Consider the following 27,500-nt stretch of genomic DNA (forward strand, 5'->3'; position numbering starts at 1 on the left):
AAGCCTTGTGTTGCCTTGATAGTCAGGGTGGTGGGCTTGGGATCCTCGGATCCTGAGTTCAGATCCCGCTCAGCTGTTGAATTGACACCAGGTGGGGTTGATTCTGCCTGTCATCCTTCTGAGGTTGGCAAAATGAGTGCCAGCTTGCTGGTATCCTGTGTCGGAGTGGCGACCCGTCCAGGATTGTGCCCAATAGCCAAGGAAACTGCTTCGGCAGCACCAATGCTCTGCACAGAGTATGGGTCCCAATGGACCTATATATATATATATATATATATATATATATATATATATATATATATATATATATATATATATATATATATATTTTTTTTTTTTTATTTCAAAAAGTATACTGGAAATGTTTTGAAGGGAAAGTGATGGGAGGGAGGTATGTGGTACAATGCAATAGTTGTGAAATTTGTCAGAGCAGTTCTGCCAAATAATGGTCTATTCCAAGTTGATGACGAGATAAATGCAGGTCCACATGAGAAGGCCTTGTAATTATTGGAGCCATAACATTTAAATAGAAACGGCACTACAGATCACCTGTGAGAATATTGAGGCTAATATTGTTGTATCATATTGGCAGTTACCGTCCAGGACATTCTGAGAACCTGTCCTGCCCAAAGATTAAAGAATCGCATACTAGGTTACATCCCAATTGAATCTGTGCAGGTGTCTTTCTTGGAGTACACTTTGTTCTTAAAAGGTGAGGTTGTACTTGCTTGAACCACATCTACATGTAAAAGTAATTTTCTAAATGAGGGATTTATCTTCTTTTGCGACTTCATTTCCATTTAAACTATTCATTATGTGCTGGAACCCTGAAGAAGTTTCAAATTGCCATCAGGTCAACCACACTGACTCCCATAAATCCTGTGGGTTCATCAAAGGAAATTCATGCATTTGTTATGCAGTGCAGGGTGTTCCAAAAAGACCTGGACAACTTTGGTTGTTAATATATTTAGTACCACAAATGACACAACGATAACTTTTGTTTTATATGATACAGCATCTCGTAAAGTTTTCTTTATTTTAAGGTCTGGTGGTTTAATGTAAAAAAAAAAATGGTGATTCCACAGGAGAAAGCTCAGTGTGTCGAATGGTTCACTGTGACAAGATCCACCACACAAGTTCAGCGTAATTTCCACACAAGGTATGGAAGGAATCCACCATCATGGACTGGTATCAGAGAGTGGAACAAGGGGTTTAAGGAGACTGGAAGTTGTGAGAAACAGAAAAGTACCGGTCGACCAAGCACAAGTGCAGCAGACATTGAATGAATGCATGAATCATTTCAACAAAGTCCCAGAATATCAATCTGACACGCATCCAGAGACCTGGGACGACCAACCACCACTGTACACAGGATTTTGTATAAAAGACTGAAGCTTTGTGCTTATAAGGTGCAGATGCTGCAGGAACTCAAACCAAATCAGGTCAGGTCAGGTAATGGGAGCATGCGCCGAGCAACGCGTCACTGCGTCCACTTTCTGCCGATACTCCAGGGGCCTCTGTCTGGCCATCTCCCAGGCAGATGCCTGGCCCATCTCCATCTCCTTGAGATGCCGATCAACCTGCTGCAACCACGAGGCACGTGGTCTGCTCATTGGCTTCTTCCACGCACGAGGCTCCCTCGCTGAGAGAATCTGGTGAGCAGGATCAGCGTCAGGAAAACGAGCCGCATGTCCATATAGCCGCAGCTGACCCTCATGGACTATGCAGGTAACAAATCTCATTTCAGTCTCTCTTAGCAACTGCTCGTTGGACACAAAGTCCGACCAGCGATAGCCAAGGATTCTCCGAAGAGACCTGGTACCAAAAGAATTGTCTCTGTCTCAGATCTCTAGTCAGAATCCAAGTCTCACATCCATAGAGCAAGACTGGAAGCACCAAGGACCTGAAGACTCGGACTTCCGTCCTCCTGCACAGGCACCGAAAGTGCCACACCCCATGATCCAGTGAATCCATGACTCACCAGGCCTGACCCAGATATCTCTTAACCTCTGGATCACAGCCAGCAGAGACATGAATATCACTGCCAAGGTAAGTGAATCTATCTTTGACCACAACATCCTCACCACAAACAGGAACAGACAAGATGGCATTATCCAAGATGGCATTGAAACCCTGGATATTAGTTTTGACCCAGGAAATCCATAATCCCAACGGCTCCAACTTCTCATTCAGAACCTCAAGGGCCCCTAAAAAGATATCCAAAGTCTCTACAAAGATGAATGCATCATCTGCGAAATCAAGGTCAGAGATCTTGACATTCCCAATCGATGCACCACAGTTTGATCACTCCGACATCCTCCCTAGAATTCAGTCCATACCAGTGCTGAAAAGTGTGGGGGGTCAGTACACACCTCTGATGAACTCCAGTAACAACTGGAAATAAGTTGGAGATGGCATCACCATATCTCACAGCACTCTCAGTCCCAGAGTAGAGTTCAGACATCAGATTGATGAGTTTTGGTGGCACCCCACAAAGACAAAGAATCCTCCAGAGGGCATCCCGATTCACTGAATCAAACACTTTACAGACATCAACAAAGGCTACAAGCAGCCCCTGCCAAAACTCTCGTCTGCGTTCGGTGAGGACCCGAAGAGCAAGGATACGGTAAATCGTAAACCTCTGGTGTAAAGCCTGACTGCTCTGGGTGGTGGTGCTCAAGCAGATGGTGGCGAACCCTGTCAAGAATTATCGGAGCAAAGATCTTGCATGGTAGTGAGATGATGCCTGTACTCCAGGCAGAGCACAGAACTGCATGTAATGACTAGAGTGCAGCATCTCCACCAGCCTTGAGAAGTTCAGCATGGATGCCACAGTTCCTAGCAGCTTTACCCCATTTCAACTGGTTCACAGCAACCTGTGTTTACACAAACGAAGGTGGATCACGGCTGATTTGAGGGTCAGCAATAGGGATAATAACACGCCTGACATCCAACTCAACAGCTTGTGCATCAGCCTGGTACAGCCGCTCAAAGTAACAGGCCCAGTGGGCCTTCACTTCGTACTCCTCTGTCAGGAGCCCACCATTCTACGCTCTAAATGTAGTCCACCAAGGGACAGGCTTGGAGGAATGCAATGCGCGAATTCCCCTGCAAGGACAAGAATCACTTGACCACAGGTGATGCTCTACCCCCTCACAGATTCCTCGCCCATAGGCCTTCTTGGCCACTTTCAACACACGTGCAGTTTTACACCTCAACACCATGAACAGCTCTGCTCTGCCATTAAGCCTGGCCCTGTGGCTCTGGTCAATGGTATCCAGTCTCCCTTCAGAGACAAAATTATTCTTCACCCTCTCATGAGTTCCCAGACATCCACCGGCAACATCAAGGGTGGTGGTCTTGATGGCACTCCACAACTCTTCAGGATTGCCCAAAGCAACCAGACCCACCAAATTTTCGCCCAGCCTGTTCGCAAACTCTTCCGCTATTCTCTTTTCTTTCAGCTTGCCAAAATCCAGCCTGGGCTGGGATGGTTCCATTCTTCCGGATTTAAGCTGCAACTTCAGAGTTGCAACCACAAGCCTATGGTCGGTATTGAGGAACTGAGCACTCCCGTAGACCCTGCAGTTCTGGTTCATCCTCCAGCGACTATCAACGAGCACATGGTCAATCTCCTTTGCCACACCGCCAGCATTGGAATACCATGTCCAGCGATGAGCCTGTGGGTGCTGAAACCATGAACCAGCCACCCTAAGTCCATGACTCCTTGCAAAGTCAAGGAACGACGTGCTATTCTGGTTCACAGTTCCAGACCTACGGGGAGCAACACACGTCTCATAACCATCCCTATCAGTTCTAGTCGATGCATTTAAATCCCTCAAGACGAGAAGAGTATTTCGACTGGGGCACTGATTCAACACAGATTTGATTGTGGCATTGAATGCGTCCTTCACGGTGAGATCACTCGCCTCAGTCGTAGCATATACAGAAACCAGGGAAACGACACCCAAGGAGTGACGAATCCTTTGTCTTGTAATACGTTTGTTGACCGGTGCTGCCTCAATTAAAATTGGATTCAGCTTATTGGACACAGCAACAGTAACTCCTTGGGCATGGTAACCATAAAAGCGACTCGACCGATAGTAGGTGTAACCACCCGCCATGATCTCGCCACTATCCGGTCTCCGAACCTCAGAGAGTGCTGCAATACCGATGTTCAAACGCTTGAGCTTGGATGATAACAGACAGGTGATCATCCTCTCTTAGGGATAGGGCATTCCAGGCACCCACCCATCGGGACCGCCTCAGGTTAACCCAAGGAGACCACCGTCTGGTGGACGATGCCTTTGCACCCCCCCCTACACACACTACCGCAATCTGACCCAGGAAGGTTACCCCATGGTTTCCCTCCTATCATCAAAGAGTGGGGGCCCCGGAGGCTTTGCCCAAATCCAGTCATCCGGTGAGCTGCCCTGCAGAGGGCAGCTGCACAGGATATACTTCCACGGAGTGGGTTTTCAATTTTCTTGTGTTTTGTGGAGTGAAGGGTTTTACGATGGCCAGAGTGCAAATCCTGCCACCAACCTCCTAAAAAACAAAAAAGTAACCTAACTGCAGGAGAACGTCCGCAGACACAGTTGGGCACAAGATATGGATGGCCGTTGGCTCACAAGAAGCTCCTCTGCCTAAACCAAATGACGGACCCAAACGCAAGGCCTTTTTGCCTTGGAAATGCTGTCACACAGAGGATGACGAAGATTACCTGAAAATGGTCATGTTCACAGACAAAATTTGCTTTCATGTATCGGGGAAGGTCAACTGGCACAATGCGAGGATCTGGGGCTCTGAAAACTCCCCCGCGTGGTCAATGAACACATACGCGACAGTCCAAAGGTCAATATGTGGCGTGGCCTTCTCCATGACCACTTGGTGGGTCTTTTTCTTTTCGGAGGATACATTGACCTCAACAATTTTCATGAGCATGGTTGAAGCATTCACTTTCCCACAGATTGAAGATGTGCAACCCAATATAATTTTTCAACAGGACAGCGCTCCCCCTCATTGGGCCTTCGTCGTTCGAGCCATCCTGAATGAAAAATTTCCAGGTCACTGGATTGGCCGAGACGGACCAACCGCCTGGCCCCCACGATCACCAGACATCATAACCCCCTTGACTTTTTTCTTTTCTTATTGTGGGGTGGTTTGTCAGGTGTTGTCTACAACACCAAGGTGTCGAACCTGCAGGATCTTCGTTCTTGGATCACGGCTGCATGCGCACTGGTGGACACAAACATGCCGAGCCAAACATTCCCAGAACTCGTGTTCTGCCTTGATGTTCTGCGTCTGACAAATGAGCTCACATTGAAGTGTATTGATGGTGTGCACAAAACTTTATGAGCTAATGTGTCACATAAACCAAACTGTATCGGTCTATCCTTTGTGGTTCCAAATATATCAACAACCAAAGTTGTGCATGTCATTTTGGAACACTTAATTGCACGAGCGGATACCCTTCTTGGCCAATCTTAGGTGGGCAACGTGCAGTGGCACATTCTTTGAAATGCACTTCATAATTTTTGAAATAACTTTTATTGATCACAACATGTCATAAGATTAAGGACGATGATTTGTAATACCGACAGCCACCAAAGGTGGTGCTGTTTCTTTTGATTTCTACCTTTCTAATGCTATTGAATTTGTATATGCATTTGTTAGTTCTGCCACCGAAGGTGGACGGAGGTTATGTTTTCACCCCTGTCCGTTTCAGTTTTCGTCGTGTCGTTCTGTCTTGTTTGCATGTGTCTGTGAGTGCGATAACTCTCAAACACTTTCAGCTGTCTTTGTCAAACTTTACCAGAGGATTCCGAAGGCCAAAAGTGAGGCTGTCAATGTTTTTTGACTATATATGTCAAAGGTCGAGGTGACAGCGACGTCATTTGCAAACAAATTTGGATACGACAAAAAGTGTTTGCGCGACGTGTCGTCAAACTTGATACAAATGAGTTGGAAAATATCACCTGCAAATTCCAAGCAGATTTGATGATCCATTCTATATTATAAGGAAAGATTTCTGTTGGGGCTGAGGGACAGATGAAGCATTTTCAAAATGGTGGCAATCTGTTTATGTATATCATTGTTTCCATGGCAACGAAGTCGCCCATGTTAAATTGTAGTGTTTTTTTTTCGGGACAAAAAAGCCGATAACTCGGAAACACTTCAAGATACAGGTATCAAATTGCAACCAAATTTCAAAGCGCAAGGTGACAGTGATGTCATTTGAATGATTTTATTCATATCTGACAGAGTATCACCTGATGCCTTCTTGTCTGTCTGTGAGCAGGATATCACAAAAAGTTAAGGACGGATTTGGAGAAAATGTGGTCGAGGGGTTGGGTGTGTGACACGGAGGAATTGATTCGATTTTAGTGAAGATCCGAATCCGGATCCAGATATGAGAATTTTTTATTTCTTTTAGTGATTCTTTACCAGTTAGAGATGGGGCCAAAAACGATATATGGTGAAGCATATTTCAAAAACTTGTGGATGGATTATGACAAAACTTGGTGGATGAGTTGGGAAGGTAGCAAGAACTCGCCCAATAGATTTTGGACGCCCAAAAAGACCTCAATTCTCTCTCTGTAAATGTGTATTGTATAGCACCACCTGGTGGGAGTCAGTTTTACAAATCATCTCAAATGAAGGAAGTTTAAACAACGAAACAACATGCATTATGGTGTTGTTCAAATCTGAGAGAATAATTTGAAATTTTCAAGATGTTTTTTATTTATTCATTTTTCGCAGAGATTCAAACCAAAGCATCCAACACTGAGCTTCACAGAAAGGGGAAGTATTTTTGCTCTCACCATACATAAGCAGCAAGAATGGCTAATGAAGGGTAGGTAGGATGGCCTAGACTAGGGGTATGGACAGTCGCCTCGAAGCTGTCTAGCCTGGGTTTGAATCTCGGCCCAGCGATAAACTGTCATCTCTGTCTTTCACAGGCAGGGTGTGTGCCATCATTAAACGGGCGTCTTGTCTGCTGGCATTAGTTGGTAGATGTTAAAGATCCCACGGTGTCCTCCGCGAAGTCGGCGAGCTATCGCCAGCACCCTGGCCAAATCACATATTTCTGGCCAAACCCACAAGAACATGGGAGTAATTGTGGCCCTTTAAAGAGCAGGTTGCGGGTCACCAAGCATGTTCTGAAAATTTATCAACATGATTATATGTGCATAAAATAGTTCGATGCAATCTATTGTGGTTGCCGAACTATTGGGAAAATTAATGAAATTTAACTCCAAAGTTGTTATTTCTCGAGGCTGTTGAAAAAACAGCCGCGTGCCATATATGGATGGCGACGTCACGTTCTCCAAAACAAAGTGGACGCTCACTCGCTCATTGAAGAAGTGTCCAGTTCAGCGGGCTGTTCTTTCGCTTTTTTTGAGCTTGCCATTGTCTATATTATCCTTTTTTATTTTGAATTATTGTAGAACAAAGTTATTTGGATATTTGTCCATCATGCCTCTTACGTGTGTCGTCATGTTTTGTGAAAATGGCTGGAAAACGAGTAATCACTCTCACCGATTCCCGAAGGAATCAAACATTCGCCGGCAGTGGATAAGATTTGTACAAACAAAACGGGCGAATTTTCCCCCCAAAGAAAACGGGTAAAGAGGACCCTTTGGATAGACTTGTCATTTGTGGTGACCATTTCACAGCCGAAGATTACGAAGGCATAAACACATCTGATCACCACTGTGAATATGAGTTGTTGGTTGACAAGTTCTCCAGATACTGCTCTGTCACAGAATCAATTGTTGAGTTTAAGTGAGAAAAACCTTGAAATGTATTCTTAAAGAGTACATGGAAAAACACAGAAATAAACTTTCTGCAAAACACAAGCATGAAAAAATTTCTCAACAAATCAACTTATTGTTGATTAAATTACTTTTTTTAACAGCATCAGCAAATTGGGCTATTTCATTTCAATTGTAAAAAATTGATTAATTTTCCACTTTTTTTTCTAAATTTGGTAGAATATGTCCCAATGAGGCTAACATGTTTTGGTATTTATATGCCACAACACTCTCTTGAAAGTTGGGGTTTGTTCTAACTGTTCACTTTCGCTGGGGTCAAGCTCAGCTGTCAGAAAGACTTCAACGCCAAGGCTACGGTGTATAATATATTTGGGTCCATTATTGATTCATTCTATTTCTGACTCTTGAGTGATTAGAGAGTTAAAAATTATTAAATCAAGTCACAGACGAAATCAAACTTTACATTATTTGATGCATCGAACAAGAAAATGAAAATCTACAAACCAATCTGTCTGGTGGAGTCTGTCAGTGTGAACTGCCGGGCAGTCAGTCCTACCACTTGTACATGAAATAGGCCGTTTTTCTGGCACTTGCAAGTGGCTCGAATTTATATGGCTCAGGGCTAGAAATTCCATAGTATAAATTCCCATCATCCTCCGACTTGTCCTCGGCAATATCGGAATGAAAACACTCAATTTCATCGCCGCTGAAATCACTCTCTGATTCGCATCTCACCATTGTTCACATGGTTTCCGAATGTTCACGAAGTTTTCGGAGAACATGACATCATCGCATCTTCAGTAAATTCTGGTCTGTTTTTCGATCACTGACAAAAGTTTTGACCTCAAAGTTAATTTCAGCATATTTTGAGTTTCAAATGTAAGAAAATAATTGCCCAACGATTATTAATGTGATAACAACCTTGGAATCACGCGATTCACGGTCATCAGCGACCCAAAACCTGCTCTTTAAGAAGAAGAAGAAGATGGCTGACTTCCAAGCGGATGGAAATTATCAGGTGAATCGAATTGAATGTTTGAAGTACAACATGCTGTCTTGATTAAATTTGTCAGCGAAGTGGGGTGGGGGGGGGGTAAAAATGGGTTAAAAAAAATAAACAAAAATAAGGCCATTCCAATCCGATAAATGCATCATGGCATTAAACACTATGAGTGCATGCGTACTGCTTCACTTCCTGCCTGGATAGCTTCAGCAGCGCACACTTGAGTCAATTTTAAAGACCGAGGATTTAAAGGTCACAAGTTAAGGACAGTGGAGTCACTGACCACCATGGTTTGGTACTTGTTTCGAGCTCATCAGATGACACACCACATAATTGTTTACTTGTGACCATGAAAACCCAGTTGGTTTAATACTGTGTTAAACCTCTTAGCTTTAAATCCTTGTTCTTTAAAATAGACGAGTGTGTGCTGTTGAAGCTATTCGGGAAGGAAGCGATGCAGTATGCATCCGCTCGTGGAATTTAATGCTACCACAAGCACCCGCTCCCGACGGGAGCTGTCAAGGGGGTCATGTTTATGTCTGTTTTACTCCAAGGGGTCCCAGGATTACACACCCAAAAATGGTTGCGATCGGTTCAGCCGTTTTTGCGGTACCTGGGAACAGACAGACGGCCGGACGGACGGTGAATTATAGTAAGATGATGCATTTATTGGGTCGGAAAGACCTTGGTTTGGTTTATTGTTATGCACGACCCCAATTCCACCTCCTGGTTGGTGGGGCAGTAAGGCAGAGGTAATGTGCTCATGTGGCAGACAGACATTACTGCTCAAAGATCACGCAGCTTTGACTGCTATGGGATGTGAACTTTACCTTACTGCTCTATCAAGCTCGGAGGTTTTTCACGACTGTTTATAATGTAAGTGGCGAAGACATCTTATATATATATATATATATATATATATATATATATATATATATATATATATATATATATATATATATATATATATATATACATATATACATATATACATATATATATATATATATACATATATACATATATATATATATATATATATACATATATACATATATATATATATATATATACATATATATATATATATATATATATATATATATATATATATATATATATATATATATATATATATATATATATATATATATATATATACATATATATATATATATATATATATATATATATATATATATACATATATATATATACATATATATATATATATATATATATATATATATATATATATATATATATATATATATATATATATATACATATATATATATACATATATATATATATATATATATATATATATATATATATATATATATATATATATATATATATATAATATTGTTGCGAATTCGCGCCCGCCGGCGTGCGGACGGCCACGTCACTCGAATCGCAACCGCGTCGCCCACCGGACGGACAATTCAGTCGTGACCCTCCGGGAACTATCGCCCGGAGCCAGTCACGGATGGGCCTTTCGACCTCACCACAATCGTGCCAATCGCCCACCCGCGTAGGATAGGGTTGTTCGCCAAACTCGACCTACCTAAGTACCCACGCGGATGGTAAACCAGGCGATCGTACCTCGCCGCAGGTTGACTCGGGACACGAGCCGCTTGGGCGGCCCGTTCCGTACTATCAGGATAACCGAGCGGTGTTATCGTCGACCTCGACGGTTCAGATTATTTACCGGGCGTTTTGCACCCACTCCGAACCCTTAACGTGAAGCAGGATGGAGGGTCAATAAAGAAAAGACGAAGCGAAACGGGAAAACAGTTCACACAATGCACATTTATTTCCCGGCACACGGAAAGCACATATATACAGCCATACAGTCAAAATGCACATATAGCAACCAAAACAAAAGCAACAACGACACAGAGTTACTACCGAGTACGTGCACACACGGCAACACTTATACAGTTTTACTTTACAGACGGCGCCAACACACATTTACACAAAAGCAAAGGAAAGAAGCCACCCTCATAGACAAGGGGGCAGACAGGCCTGAAGGCCAATTGTGTGTGTAACCTGGAGGAGCGGCCAGGCCCGCGAGACCGGGGGGGGGGGTCCTACCCGCATCCACGTGACGCGTTGGCGGGCAAGCCGCAGGTGTGGCTGTGCCCCGACTCCGTGCTCCTTAGCGGGTTTCGTTGGCACGACGTTTGGGGTGGGGTGGGAACGGAGCCCCCTTTTTGCACTATCTCAGCGCGGGGGAAAGGGGGAATTGTTGATGCCCTGGGGGAGGAGAATAGCTGGCTGGCTTGGGTCCCGCGACGAGCGATCCCACACCGCGACCTCGTCGCCGACCGCCGTCCTCACCTCGGACCCGAGCTCTTTTGCCTCTTCCCGCAACTCTTCTCAGCCGACTCCAGAACCCAACTCGATGACACTCTCCTCACCGACTGCAGAACCCAACTCTCTACCACACCGATGACTTCGCCACCCGACTCGACTCAACTCTGCCATTCTGCCACTCTCCTACTTTGCGCTCGCCTTTTTATAGGCGGGCAGGAGAAGCCAGTATGCAAATATTCGGATCAGAATGACCTCGGGTGCGGAGCCACGCTCGCCCATTGGTTGGAGGAAACGGTGGCGTGAACCTCCCCTGATCCGAGAATTTGCATATATCGACTTCACACACGCGCCTGGAGGCGGGGCCAAGCCGCCCCGCGCTCGCTAATTGGACGGAGGAAAAGTGGGCGTGAAGCGTTTCTGATCCGAGTTTTCCCCTCGGAAAGGCCGCCATTTGCGCTCGTGGCTCGGTGCGTTCGGCACCAATCGCTGAACGGGCCCGAGACAGCCCAACGTTCAGGGTCCACAGGTGGTGCGGGAATGGCCGTAGAAGGAGAGAGGTGAAGGTGGTGGAGGGTTTTCGGTGGTGGTTTGATGGTTATGGTGCCATTTGGGAATGGCAGTGATGCGATGATGTGGGAGCGTAGATGGTGGCGGTGGCGTGGTTGTTGGTGTTGTTGTTGTCTGAGGGTTGGAGCGTGGTTGTAGTTGGTGACTGTGGTGGTTAAGGTGGTTGTTTGCGATGGCGGTTGAGGCATGGTTGGTTCAAAATAAAGATAGAACAGAAAAACGACCGACTCAAAGCGTCACAGTCCGGATGAATCTCATAAATCCCTCTATACAACGGGTTTGGGCTAACTGCACATGTACTTACAGAGATATCTCACCTTAGGGACCTTTATGGTGTAATGCGAATTTCCACAGCCGTAACAATATATATATATATATATATATATATATATATATATATATATATATATATATATATATATATATATATATATATATATATATATATATATATACATACACACATATTGTTACGGTGCCAGGGTTCAGGGTTCACCACGAGGGGAACTCTCATGCTCGTCCTGACCTTCGGCACCTGTAGACCACCTGCTTGCAAATAACTGTGGCCTGGCGGGTTGGCAAGCAACAACGGGTGTTGACTGACAATGCTAAAGCTGGCGGGGCACTCGCTCTTTTACAAACGTGTTACCTTTCTGGTGGTTTGGCGAGATCAATTTGGTCCACATTCCCTCTGTATGTACTTTGTGTATTTATCTGTCTGCGTACGGCCAAGTGGACTAATTTTGGAGCCAATCAATGGAACAGAACTTCCCGTATATCTCGTCTGTACATGCTAGATCGAACCAATGAATGGAAAGAGACGACTGGCAGGATGGAAACAAACGGTCTTTATCAAGATCAAGAGGCACGTATGTACAAGCACGGTAATCAGAATTCAAAGGCACATACGTACAGTACAGTAAATCATTCAGAACAGGCATAAAAGAGCAGATTCTTTCCCATAATACCCCCCCCCCCTCAGACAATCTTACTTTGCAATTACACATCAGACATGGGCCCAACAGATGACTTTTTAAAATTATAACAATTGCGTTCTAGCGACCGAACCAAAAGTGTGCAAAGAACAATAAAAAAAAGTTCAAACCCACCTGGTATGTGTTTCGGTATAGAATTGTATTTAGAACTGTCTCATGTGAATGTGTTAGAGTAAAGGAACACAACGCGTTAGTTTTCATTATTTTCAAAGGCGGGACATGTGTGCATTGTTGCACTCGGAGGATAGTGAGGTAAACTGTTATTTGAGGGAACGACAACTCGGGGCGAGTCGAGTACCGGGAGGGGGTAATGTTACGGTTTTGGAAATATACCTCGGGGGAGAGCATTCACTTAAACGTAGAGCTCCCCAGAATGAGTTATTTCATGAGTTTATGTGTTTGGTAGAAATTTTCCCCTTGTCCAGGGGTTTGGGGAGGAAATGCATTGAAGTTTGTCTGTGTATTCCTGGTGTGATCTTCCCCTTCCCGACCGGCTTTTAATCTCCTCAATCCACCAACAATCTGCTTCACCAAATTTCAATTCAATAACACTTCCCTCCTTCATCCTACCGGTGTTTCTTTCAACCCCACAGTCTGTTTATTCTCGTCCGTCTGTCCGTCTGGAGCCAGCTCACTCAGCACTCAATGCACTCACTATTATTATTTTGTATACATTGTCGAGGCTCGTACGATAGCTAACGCACAACACACAAGGGGGGGGGGCAGGAGACAAGAGGGATGGGAGAGGGAAGGACAAAACAGTGGGGAACAGAGACATGAGGAGATCTGTGGAAGGGAGAGGGATGGAGCGGGGAACATGGGGAATACAAGATGGACATTACAGGGTGTTTCAGGACCTTACACGACAGGGAACTTTTGGGAAGGAAAGCAGGCAATTTGAAGGAGGTAGGTTTAGGGTCGATTAGCGTGGGTAGAAAAGATTGAGGATTTGGTTGGGGGAAGATAAGAGGTGGTGGTGAACAGCTGCTTTGAAGACTGAGAGGGAAGAATGGGATTGAAGAGAATGTGGGGGTTTATTCCAAAGGTGGGGAGAAAAAAGGAATGAAAGAGTGAAGGTGAGCAGTGATTCTTGATTTTGGTAGTTTTACCAGAAGAGGGTTGCTGTCGGACCTTGAGTGCCCTGAGGAAATATGGGAGGTCAAATCACAGACAGAGCAGGGGGGTTGAGACAAGAGAGGAGACGGTGGAAGACAGAAAGACCACAGACTTCCCTGCATTGAGAGAGTGAAAGGCCCAAAGACTCGCCCTCATCGCGGGAGATACCAATGATCCAAAATGCCTTGGTTTCCACAGCGTGAAGCCGAAAAAGGTGAGAGGCAGGAGCACCAGCCCGGAGGGGAGAGTAGTACTCCATCAGGCTGTGGACAAAAGCCTTGCATGTGGTCAGGAGCTCAGGTGGGCAGAGGAAGGACTTTGCATGACGGAGGATTCTCAGTCGGCGACTGGCTTTGGAGGCCAGGTTGGAAATGTGGCTTTCCCAGAAAAGATCATGGTAGATAGTGAGACCCAGAAGCTTGAATGAAAGGACTTCTTCCAGAGGATTGTTTTAAAAGTAGATGGGGGGATGGGAGGAGGGGGGTTGGCGGGGGGTGGGGGGGTGGTTCAAAACGGTCCTTTCGGAAAGACAGTGAGAGTGTGAGATTTATCCGGATTGAAAGACATGTTCCACGTGTTGGAACAGTTTGTGATTTTACCCAGATCTGCAGAGAGCGAAGAAGCTGCTACTTGCCGGTCTGAGAGATGACAGATGGTGCGGCAGAGGGTGGAGTCATCAGCAAAGAGATAAAGAGGATTTTCCAGAGAGTTGGAGAGATCATTGATGAAAACCACAAAAAGAACAGGGTCCAGGACGCTGCTTTGAGGAACTCCAGCCTGGACAGGAAGAGGGGATGAGAGAACTCCATTTAGGGACACACGTTGGCTGCGACAGGAGAGGAAGTCGGCGAGCCATGAGTGGAGATGGCCTTGGATACCATAGGAAGATAGTTTGGTGAGTAGGGCAGGGTGCCAGACCATGTCAAAAGCACGCGATATGTCTCGGGATATGGCTCTGATTTCGTGTCTGGCATTGAAGACCTCCATCCATTGTTGGGAGAGCAGCAGCAACATATCCAGGGTGGAGTGACCTGGTCTGAAACCAAATTGCTGATCGGAAATCAAGCCATTAGAGAAGAGGAAAGATTTAATGTCTGAAGCGATGATGGATTCCATAACCTCGCTGATGATTGGGAGAAGGCTGATTGGTCTGTAGTTGCAGGGATCTGATTTTGCACCTTTTTTTATGCAGAGTGGTAATGTTTCCTGATTTCCAAGCAGATGGTAGATGACCTTGAACAAATGAGGGTGAATAGAACAGAGAGAGTGTGAGCAAGAGCAGAGGAGCAGGTTTTTACGACACGTAGGTGATGCCGTCTGTACCGGTTGCAGGATCTGAGTCGAGGTTTGACAGCAAGCTCTTCACCTCGTCAGGAGAAAAGGACGCAGAGTCCAGGGACTGTTGGGTGCGACTGGTTAAGGTGGGTACAGAAAGCGATGGGTTTCAAACACAAGATTTAGATGCAACCACGGCATTTAGGCATTCAGCCTATTCACATGCGGTGTCAGCTGTGCAGCCATTTAAGGTAAGGGAGGGATGGAGGGGGAGCATAGACCAGAAACAGATTTGATTTGACGCCACCAGGATTTGGAGAAGGGAGACAGGTTTGAGAGTTCAGACTTAAGATTAGAAAGAAGTTGTTTTCTGGCTCTCCTGAGGGTAGATACACACTTGTTCCGAGCTTTATGGAAAGAACTGAGATTACCCTTAATTGGATTTGATTTCCATGAGGCAAAGGCAAGTTTTTTTTCAAGACAACTGCCTCGCCACAAGCTTCAGTGAACCAAGGGCGGGAGGAAGGGTAGGACAACTGAAGACGACAGGGGATAAATCTTTGCATGAGAGAGAACAAGTTTCTTTGAAAGAATTCCCAGGACGAGTTGATGTTGGAGAAAGTAGCGATAGGAGACCAGTCTATAAGTTTGATGACTGCTTGGAGACCCAACCAGTCGGCTTGAGTGAAATGCCAGACTCGACGGCGATGAGGTGGTTCTCTGATAATAGCCAGAGGGATGTCCTCTTTAACAAGCACGTGGTCAGAAGAACCGATTGGAGCGGAGGAAGAACAGCAGATACTTTTGGGGAAATTTGTCAACATCACATCCAGAAGAGATAGAGTACCATTGGTTGAGATCCGGGTTGGGAAGTTGACTGACTGCTTGGTTGGTCCATGTTTTCAAATAGTGAGGTGTAAATGGAGTCATCACTGTTTGGTGGATGGTACAGCACACATATAAACATGAGTTGTGAGTGGAGGGAAGCCATAGGTAGAGGTATTCCTCGGGTTGTGGGGGTGTGAGGGCAGTGCATGGAAAGTGAGGAATAGAGTCTTTGATGAAGAAAGCAACTCCTCCACTAGGACAAGGCTCAGCTCTATCAAACTGGAGGAGGGAGTAACCAGGGAGAGATACTTGGGTGTCGGAGACGTCTGGAGGGAGGAAAGTTTCTGTTTGGTAGATTATGTCTGGTTTGTCAGTGGAAACCTGTGTGGAAAGATCTGTCAGGTTTGAGTGAAGGCCCTGGATGTTTGAGGTTCACACTGTTAAGGAAGAAGGAGGGGAGGAGGTTTTGGGTGCAGGGGAGGGTTGGGGAGGGGGATGATATGACGGAGGAGGGGGTGGGGAAGTAAAGAGAGTTGTCGAAAGAGTGTGTGGCATTGCAGAAGAGCTTGGGAAGGGGGCCAGAGGAGGAGGAGGAGAAAAGGTTCTGTGGTACTGAGTTGAGGTACAGTGGGGAGTAATAAGAGAGGGGGCAGAAGGCAGTTGAGGTTTTCAGGAGGTGGCGTGATGAGATGGAGAAGAGGGGGCAGGGGAAGGAGGCAGCTTTGTGGATGTGGGGGGTAACTTTGAGTCGGGTGAATGGAGGAGAAGGGTGAGTAGGGAAAGTTGAGGGAGAAGGTTGAGACAGGGAAGAGTGTGATTGTTGTATTGAGAGGGGGATGCGGGGGGGGGGGGGTGAGAGGGGTGAATTGGCACTGAAGTTGGAAAAAAAAATACGATAGATGGAAAACGAACATGCAAAGCAAACTGAGGGTTTTTAGTTTTAGGTCAGAAATGCGATTAAAGACATTTCTTGAGGGATGCAATAAAGACGAATTAAGAAAATGGAGAGAAGGAACGTTGTAACAGTTGGATTTTTTTTTTTTTAGACAAGGGATGAAGGGAAGGTCGAATTGAGAGAAATTATATACAATAAACCAACCATTTATATGACTTCATTATTTTATTATTCACCACCTTCCATTCGTTCCTCACCATTAGAAACGATTCATCCACTGGACCGGTACCGAATCACTTCCCCCATTCTTGCTTCTTGCATTTCTACATTCGTCACGTGGGACAATGCTTCTCACGTACACGCACAGCACAAAGGAATGGAACCTTGTGGTAAAAGTGCTGCTCGAGAGAATACCACCATTATTTGGGCATTGTATAGACAACAGACGATTGCCTCGATCGCTGAGGCCAATCTTCACAAGGCCCATGACGCCAATCGGCTCGAAATCCTTTTAGCTGTTGCTTTGGTCGTTTTACACTGAAGGGAAAAACCTATAGGGAGGGCATGGCAATTGTGACTATGACAACTCAAAAGATGTGTGGCTTAACATGGCGGTCGTATGATTTATTTTTTTTTTTCATGGTGAAATTCTGGGTGGAGCCAGTCCAGAACTGTCCAACCAATGAGTGGAACAGAATATTATACATGGACAGATACAGACACATGGACGGTTGAACAAGCGTATTATTATATCGACGAGAGAATATTGACAGCAAAGCTACAGCCACTGAACCTCTTTATTATAGTTGATGTCAAACTAATGAGAGGATTTTGAGACTTTGTTAAATTTAAGCTGTTTCTTCAACGATGATAACGCAGAACATTGTGAACTTCTTGTCTTTCAGTTACTTCGATGGCAACCTGGACAAGCTTTTTTCTGAGTGTCACGTGATTAACCCCAGCAGCCGAAAAGCACGCTCTTCGCGCCCCTCATCGACACGCTCTTCTGCGCAGGAAGTTTTCTGCTGGATTTGCTACTTGACGTTTCCTTCTTCGGTATGGTTTGGCAAATTCTCTCTCCACCAAAGCAGCTTGTCTTCCTGCTCATATCATATAATTAAATATTTTTTTTTTAGCTTGGAGGGCCTTATTCCTCACTTGAAATGAACCGATTATTTTTTGAGCGTAAGTAGCTGTCCTGCCAAAAGGCACTTATTTATAAAGCCTGCCCAGGAAGCTGTACATGTTCCTGTACATGTTGCATTTAGCACCAGTTGCAATAGCTGCTCTCTCCTGGAGCGAAATATGTTGTTGATATCTCCTCCCTCGGGCAAGGATGAGTGGTTAAACCACTTGCACTATTCCACATGTACAGGCTAAAATTGCAAGTCGTTTCCCCCACCTTTACAGGAACAGGGTGTAGCGGGGGGAGGGGGGGAGGGCAGTTGTATTTTGTGCCCATGACGTAATCCTGGGTAACCCGAGCACGTATGCAAAATTCGGTGGAGATTGGCCCAGCCAGTTTTTATTTATTTCTATGATTTATCGGACATAGAGTACGTACATGCATGCATACTTGTATACATACAGAGAATTGCTTTGTTATATGTTCCCGGTAGTTGGATTTTTCTATTGCTTCAAGAAGTATTGTTGCACATAATTTTGTGTGTGCCTTCCGTGTCCTTCTGAAGGGTTCCTGCTGTTGTAGAATTATAATTGTTACCGTTGTAACTGCTCCATTCAGCTTCTTCTCTTCTTCTTCTTCTTCCTCTTAAATTCAGAAATCCATCCATCCATCCATCGGCACCATTCTCTGTGCAGAGCGTCGGTGCTGCCTAAGCAGTCTCCTTGGCTATTGGGCACAATCCTGGACGGGTCGCCACTCAGACACAGGATACCAGCATGCTGGTTCTCAATTTGCCGATCTCGCAAGGATGACAGGCAGAGTCAGCCCCATCTGGTATTAATTCAACAGCCAAGCAGGATTTGACCTCAGGATCCTAAGATCCCAAGCCCACCACCCAAACCATTAAGCCAACACCAGGCATAGATCCAGAAAGATGGGTTTTTAAAACCGCCATCTTTGTGATTAAATGGATACAAATTTTTGTTCCAAGTAAATCGATTAATAGCTTTCCAATGGTTCCATTTTTACGAGTAATAAGCATCCGCCATTGACCATGTTGTGGAATGTCGGCTGAGGCCCTCAATTTTTTCTTTCACCTTTGTTTGCTTGTAGATTCGTTTGCAACGTAACTGCTTGAACGATTGACACCTAACCTTTCAACATAGGAGTGCCTACCCATAGAGAATGTTTGAACAAAGTTACATGATGATTGAATGGAAATTGTGGCTTACGTTCCAAAAAGTCTGCTTTCTTGTTCTTGTCATCTACCCAACTCGTCCACCAAGTTTTGTCATAATCCATCCAGAAGTTTTTGACATTTTGTGCTTTGTATCGTTTTTGACCTTCGCTCTCATTGGTGAAGAATCACTTTGAAAAATTTTTTTTTTTTAAAATCCGGATCCATATCTTCACCAGCTTCAAATTAATTGGTTATTTTCACACATCCAATCTGTCCAGCAAGTTTCGTCTGAATCCGTCCATAACTGTTTGAGCTATCCTGTTCACAGACAGACCTGGGTCTCAGCATAACCTCCATCCACCTTTGGTGGTGGAGGTAAAAAATAATCATTGGAATCCCCAACGATGAAGCTGAGTTTATGGGTCAATTACTTTCCACATTGCTGATGGGTCTGTGGTCTCTGTCTTCTCCCACCTCCTTTCTGGTCTTGCACCATCTGCTCTTTCCATGCTCTGTCCCACCCAGGTTTCTGCAGGTGACATGTGGGCTGCCAGTAACCCCCTTCTCCTTCTGGTGAAACTCTCAAAATCCAGACTCACTGCTCCTCATTTATTCCTCCCCCCCCCACTACTACTTGTGGAACCAATTCAATCTTATTCTGCCCTCCAGAATCTCAAGAGAGCTGCTCACCACCATCTCAGATCATCCCCAATCCACAACCATGATATTTTCTCCCCTTATTGACCTCCCCAACTCTCCTTCTGCTGTTCCTTTTGTTCTGTTGTGTTCTGATCTGTTCTATGTCCGAGCTCCTCCACGAGTCTCCAGTTTGTATAATATATATATATGTATATATTGTTGTGGTTGAGGAAATTCGCAAACCACCATTCAGGGCCCATAGGTGAGATATCTCTGTAAGTATATGTGTAGTTAGCCCAAACCCGTTGTTTAGAGGGAATAAATGTCATTCATTCGGGCTGCGACCCTTCAAGATAGCCGTTTTTCTGTTCTATCTTTATTTTGAGCCAACCACGTCTCAACAGCCATCACACAACAACCACCAACCGCAACGCCGCTTCACAACAACAACAACAACGCCAACAGCCACGACCTTTACCGTCACATCTCGCTCTCGCAACCATCGCATCACCGCCATTCCCGCGCCGCTTGTGGGCACCGATCCTGGACTCGTACAGGGCGCGCACCGAGCAGCGGTTGCAAAAAGCGGCCTTTCCGAGAAATCGGATCAAGAATGATTCACGCCCACTTCTGTTCCGTCCTATCAGCGAGCGTGGGGCGATTTGGCCCCGCCTCCAGGCGCGTCGGAGTATAATCGATATATGCAGATTCCAGGATCAGGAATGATTCACGCCCACTTTTCCTCTGTCCAATGGGCAAGCGTGGCTCCGCCCCCGAGCCGATCCTGATCCAAAAATCTGCATATGGTTTCTCCTGTCGCACTATAAAGCGCCGAGCGCGGGGCGAATCGGGGGAAGAGTTGGAGAGTTGTGGCGGCGGCGAAATCAGTCGAGAGAGTGTCTGTCGGGGTCCGGAGAGTCTGGAGAAGCCAAGGAGCTTTGTGGAGGTCTGCGCTCGTGTCAGAGTCGGGGAGCTGCGGAGAGGGGAGGCCGGGAACGCGGTCGAGGTCGCTCGTCGCGGGACCCAAGCCAGCCAGATATCCTCTTTCCCCCGAGCATCAACAACCCCCCCCTGTTTCCCCCCGCGCTGAGATAGTGTGAGAAGGGGGCCCCGTTCCCACCCCATTCCAGGCAGTGCCAGCGAGGCCCGCGGAGTCGGGGCACCGCCGCCATTTTGCGGCTCATCACCAGACGGGTAGGCTCGACGCGGTCTCGGCCCCAGGCCCGTCTGCCCCCTTATCGTTGAGGGTGGCCCCCTTTTTCTTTTGCTTTGGAGTATATGTGTTGTCGGCGCCGTCTGTGAAGTAAAACTGTGTAAGTGTTGCCGTGTGCTCGCATAGTCGGTAGTAGATCTGCATTGTGTTTCTCTTTTACATTTGCTTTTGGTGCATAATTGTTGTGTTTCTTTTGTTGCATTTGCTTTTGGTGCATAATTGTGGTAATTGTATATGTGTGCTTTCCGTTTGCCGCGGAATAAATGTGCTTTATGTTGAACTGTTTCTTCCGTTTCGCTTCGTCTTTTCTCTAATTGAATCTCCATCTTACTTCACGTAAGGGGTTGGTCGTGGGCTAAATACGCCCGATAATTAATCGGAACCGTCGAGGTTGACGATAACACCGCTCTGTTATCCCGATAGTACGGAACGGGTCGCTTAAAGTGGCCCGTGTCCGAAGTCGACCTGCGGTGAGGTGCGATCGCCCGGTCTACCCTCCGTGTGGGTACTTAGGTAGGTCGAATTTGGCGAACAACCCTATCCCACGCGGGGGGCCGATTGGCACGATCGTGGTGAGGCCGAAAGGCCCACCCGTGACTAGTTCCCGGCGTTAGTCCGAGAGGGTCACGACGGGATTGTCCGTCCGGTGGGCGACGTGCCGCGATTCGAGTTACGTGGCCGCCCGCACGCCGGCGGGTGCGAATCCGCAACAATATATATGTGTGTATATGTATATATATATATATATATATATATATATATATATATATATATATATATATATATATATATATATGTATATATATATGTATATATATATATATATATATATATATATATATGTGTATATATATATATTGTTGTGGTTACCAAATTCGCAAACCACCATTCAGGTCCCTTTGGTGAGGTATCTCGGTAAGTACATGTGTAGTTAGGCCCGAACCCGTTGTCTAGTGGGAATACATGTCATTTATGCGTGCTGCGACTCTTCAGGATAGCCGTTTTTCTTTTACTATCTTTATTTTGGACCAACCGCCATGATTACCACCACAATCACAACATCAACCACCAACCACAACGCCGCTTCACCACAACCGCCACGACCTTCCCGTCACACCTCGCAACCGTAGCATCGCCACCGTTCTTGCCCCGCTGTGGGTACCGGTGTTGGACTCGTGCAGGGCGCGCGTCGAACAGCGTGTACAAAATCACGGATTTTGTGCTTCAAAAACGGATCAAAAACGACACACGCCCACTTTTTGCCGTCCAATCGGTGAGCGAGGGGCGATTTGGCCCCGCCTCCAGGACGATCGATATATGCAAATTTGTGGATCAAAAAGCCTTCACGCCCACTTTTTCTCGGGCCAATGGGGAGCGAGGTGAAAGGTCAAAGGGAGGGGGTCAAAGGCGAAGCTACGGGGGGATAAAAGGACCGTGTTCGTCGGTCGGAGAGTGAAGAGAGTCGTCGAGAGGAGAGTCGGAGAGTCCAGAGGCGGAGAAAAGAGAGTCCAGGGTGGAGAGTCGGAGAGTCCAGAGGCGGAGAGTAGGAGAGTCGGAAGCAGAGGGTCAAGACTTCGCGGGCGGTGGAGCTGCTCGTCGTGTGCGTTGGAGTCGGAACGGAGGGGACGAGCTGTGGAAAGGCGGCGACACCAGACGAGGGGGTGCTCGCGTCGTGCAGGGAGCTGCACCCGAGGGAGGCCGGCAGCGCGACCTGGCCGAGGTGGAGACGCACACCAGGGATAATAAAGATCCTCTATACCCCGAGCATCAGCAACCCCCTCCTGTTTCCCCCCGCGCTGAGATAGTGCGACCAAGGGGGCCCCTTTCCCACCTCCTACCAGACACTGCCCGCGAGGCCCGCGGGGTTGGGGCGCCATCGCCGCTCCGCGTCTCATCACCAGACGGGTAGGCCCGACCCGGTCTCGGCCTCAGGCCCGCCTCATTCTTGGGGGTATTCTTTCCTTGGTTTTGGGTATGTGTTGTCGGCGCCGTCTGTGAAGTAGAATTGTATAAGTGTTGCCGTGTGCTCGGTAGTCGGTATTAGCTCTGCATTGTGTTTTCACTTTTACATTTGCTTGTTGTGTAAATTGCATTGTGTCTTTTCTGTGTGCATTTGGTGGAATTGTATATGTGTGCTTCCCGTGTGCCGCGAATAAATGTGCTTTTGTGTTGAACTGTTTCCCGCTTCGCTTCGTCATTTCTCCCATTGAATCCTCATCTTGCTTCACGTAAAGGGTTGGTAGTGGGCTGAATACGCCCGATAATTAATCGAACCGTCGAGGTCGACGATAACACCGCTCGGTTATTCTGATAGTACGGAACGGGTCGCTTAAGTGGCCCGTGTCCGAAGTCGACCTGCGGCGAGGTGCGATCGCCCGGTCTACCCTCCGCGTGGGTACTTAGGTAGGTCGAATTTGGCGAGCAACCCTATCCCACGCGGGGGCTGATTGGCTCGATCGCGGTGAGACCGAAAGGTCCACCCGTGACTGGTTCCCGGCGTTAGTCCGAGAGGGTCACGACTGGATTGTCCGTCCGGTGGGCGACGTGCCGCGATTCGAGTTACGTGGCCGTCAGCACGCCGGCGGGCGCGAATACCGCAACAATAAATATGTATATATATATGTATGTATATGTGTATGTATATATGTGTGTATGTATATATGTGTGTATGTATATATGTGTATATATGTGTGTATGTATATATGTGTATATGTATATATGTGTATATATATATATATATATATATATATATATATATATATATATATATATATATATATATATATAGATAGATATATATATATATATATATATATATATATATATATATATATATATATATATATATATATATATATATATATATATATATATATATATATATATATATATATATATATATATTGTTGCGAATTCGTGCCCGCCGGCGTGCGAACGGCCACGTAACTCGAATCGCGGCACGTCGCCCACCGGATGGACAATTCTGTCGTGACCCTCTCGGACTAACGCCGGGAGCTAGTCATGGGTGGGCCTTTCAGCCTCACCACGATCGTGCCAATCGGCCCCCCGCGTGGGATAGGGTTGTTCGCCAAACTCGACCTACCTAAGTACCCACGCGGAGGGTAGACCGGGCAATCGCACCTCGCCGCAGGTCGACTCCGGACACGGGCCACTTAAGCGACCCGTTCCGTACTATCGGGATAACCGAGCGGTGTTATCGTCGGTCTCGACGGTTCCGATTAATTATCGGGCGTATTAAGCCCACTACCAACCCTTTACGTGAAGCAAGATGGAGATTCAATTAAAGAAAAGACGAAGCAAAACGGGAAAAACAGTTCAACATGATGCACATTTATTCCGCGGCCACGGAGAGCACACATATACAATTACAACAATTATGCACCTAAAGCAATTGCAACAAAAGAAACGCAACAATGCAGAGATACTACCGACTACGCGAGCACACGGCAACACTTAAACAGTTTTACTTTATAGATGGCACCAACAACACATTTACTCAAAAGCAAAAGAAAAGGGCCACCCTCAAAGACAAGGGGGCAGACGGGGCCTGTGTGCCAATATTTGCGCGGGACCTGAAAGAGCGGTCAGGTCCGCGAGACCGGGTGGATCCTACCCGTGTCTTTGTGATGAGCCGCCAATGTGGTGGTGCGGCGGCGCCCCAACTCCGCGCTCCTTCGTTGGCACTGCTTGGAGTGGGGTGGGAACGGGGCCCCCCTTTTCACACTATCTCAGCGCGGGGGGAAAAAAGGGGGGAATTGTTGATGCTCTGGGGAAAGAGGATAGCTGGCTTGCTTGGGTCCCGCGACGAGCGATTCCATTGCGAGCTCGTCGCCGACCGCAGTCTTCCTTGCCTCGGACCCGAGCTATTCGGTCTTTTCCCCAATTCTTCTCAGCCGACTGCAGCAAACCACCTGTACGCCCTCGCCTCCCGACTCACTCCCCGCTCCTCCAAGGCCGACTCTGCGCTCAAACCGATTCGACCGCGCTCCAGGCTTCCTCTCTCTGCAGCTCCCCGACAGACTCCGAACCCCGACAGACTGCGAACCCCGACATACTGCGAGCTCCACTCGGCTCTCCGACCTCTCCAGACTGACTCGATTCTTTCTTCAGACCCGACTTGACTGCCAAATTCGCCCCGCGCTCGGCACTTTATAGGCCGGCAGGAGAACCCATATGCAAATTTCTGGATCAGAACGAGCTCGGGGGTGGAGCCACGCTCGCCCATTGGACGGAGAAAAAGGGGCGTGAGTCTCCCCTGATCCTAGAATTTGCATATCTCGATTCTACTCTGACGCGCCTGGAGGCGGGGCCAAACCGCCCCGCGCTTGCTGATTGGACGGATCAGAAGTGGGCGTGTATCATTCCTGATCCGAATTCTCCTCGGAAAGGCCGCACTTTGCACTCGCGGTTCGGCGCGCACCTTGTATGAGCCCAGGACAGCCCGATGCTCGGTGTTCACAGGTGGTGCGGGAATGGCTGCAGAAGGAGAGGTGAAGGTGGTGGAGGGTTTAAGGTGGTGGTTTATGGCCATGGTGCCGTTTGGAATGGCGGTGATGCGATGTTTGCGGGAGCGAGTTGTGAAGGTAAAGATTGTGGCTGTTGGCGTTGTTGTTGTTGTGAAGCGGCGTTGTGGTTGGTGGTTGTTGTGTGATGGCGGTTGAGACGTGGTTGGTTCAAAATAAAGATAGAACAGAAAAACGGCTATCTCAAGGGGTCGCAGCCCGAATGAATCACATTTATTCCCTCTAAACAACAGGTTTGGGGCTAACTATACATGTACTTCCAGAGATATCTCACCTACAGGACCTGAATGGTGGTTTGCGAATTTCCTCAACCGCAACAACATATATATATATATATATATATATATATATATATATATATATATATATATATATATATATATATATATATATATATATATATATATGCCTGCTTCATAATTTCACTTGGCCTAGTTCTGCTCGGCCAATTGCCGAAATGTAAACGCACCATGAGAGACTTTATTAAATATAAAATAGGAGGTGAGGGGTTGGGGTTGGGTGGGTAAACATTGCATTCTCGGAGCACTAACCTCGCTCTCTCTTGTCTTGCAGTTCATGACCGGCCTCGAGTGTGGCCATCGCTTCTGCGTGCAGTGCTGGAATGAATATCTGAAGACGAAAATTATGGACGAGGGAATGGGACAAACGATCTCCTGTCCAGCTCACGGCTGCGACATTCTTGTTGATGACATCACAGTCATGTATGGAACACGACATTTGCTTTTGTCAAATGTTCTGCGAATGGGTCGGGCGAGACGGGAGGGATGTGATGATGGCAACGAGTGAAGCTAATAGATGTAGTGTTGAGCAAGCATATTTCATTCCAAATATTCAAACTTTGATTGTGATCCACTTTTCATTTTTGTCTTTTAAGAAAGGTTTTTAACGGTTGCAGGTAATCTTTCGACAGAAACACGATGCTTAAATTTTAAATGTTAGCTTGATCTTACCATGTATAAACTTATCCATAAATCTTTACTCATGTGTTGACATGAATATATAAACAGGAACGTTTTGCTCTTTGACACTGTGATCCTTGTGGATAGAAAGTCATTGCAGAATTGATTTCTTTGTTGGAGATTGTATCACATTACGCAACTTCGTCATGGCAAGCTGTGTGCCGCCGAGCAATCGGTTTGCCTTCTCTCCTTTGCGGTTAAATTGTGTTATAATCTTGTGCGATTATATATTTCAACTTCACCTTTTTTGTTATTTTTGCAGGCGGTTGATTAATGATGCGAAAGTAAAGCTCAAATACCAGCATCTCATCACCAACAGCTTTGTTGAGGTGAGAAGGCTGAACTTTGTCTCTTCATTTGCCATTCAAAATGCATTTAAGAGATTTTCATTTTCATCTGTAAATTATTATTATTATTATTATTATTATTATTATTATTATTATTATTATTATGACTTTTTCTTGGTACACATTCCACAAGGAGCACTGCATTGTCATGTCATGATAATATTGTACATATATATATATATATATATATATATATATATATATATATATATACATACATACATACATACATACATACATACATACATACATACATACATATTGTTGCGGCCACGGGTACCGAGACATGAGCTTGTCACTCAGGGGGATTAATCCCCGGTTGTCCTTGCTAGAGCCGGACCTGGGGCCATCACTCACAATTAACGTTGTGGTATGGTGGGTTGTTTTAAAACTACAAACGCCACCCAGTCAACCACGAGTTCCAGTGTCCACCGTCTAATTATTCCGTTTAACTGGAGGTCACGTGGTTACCTGAGCGGGGAGCGCGCCCTCGGCAAAGCACCAATATTATCTGATTATATTTTAATTAGGGCGGCTGAGCGTTTTCACTGCTGGTGCGTGCCAACGATTTTTTTGGTCAAATCTGTGGTAATTACCTCCCAGTCTATCTCGGTTCGGACAATGCAAGACCAATGGAAGGAAAGGACAAACACGGACAGGTTGGAAATCGACAAATAATTTATTAATAATAA

The 27,500-nt window shown here is 46.1% G+C and overlaps 1 protein-coding gene across 3 annotated transcripts in view; it reads left to right on the forward strand.

Moving 5' to 3' along the window:
- ARIH1 (ariadne RBR E3 ubiquitin protein ligase 1) overlaps positions 1–27,500 on the forward strand; it is a 101,131-nt gene that overhangs the window by 44,841 nt on the left and 28,790 nt on the right. For all 3 annotated transcript variants that reach the window (XM_085890643.1, XM_085890644.1, XM_085890645.1), the window contains exons 3-5: positions 17,685–17,835; positions 26,055–26,203; positions 26,724–26,790. In XM_085890643.1, coding sequence (XP_085746769.1) covers positions 17,685–17,835; positions 26,055–26,203; positions 26,724–26,790 — 367 coding nt within the window. The remainder of the gene's footprint in view (positions 1–17,684; positions 17,836–26,054; positions 26,204–26,723; positions 26,791–27,500) is intronic.

The sequence above is a fragment of the Eptatretus burgeri genome, chromosome 8 (assembly GCF_056783735.1).
Source record: "Eptatretus burgeri isolate ZD-2024b chromosome 8, Ebu_testis_v1, whole genome shotgun sequence".
In the NCBI taxonomy this organism is placed as follows: Eukaryota; Metazoa; Chordata; class Myxini; order Myxiniformes; family Myxinidae; genus Eptatretus; species Eptatretus burgeri.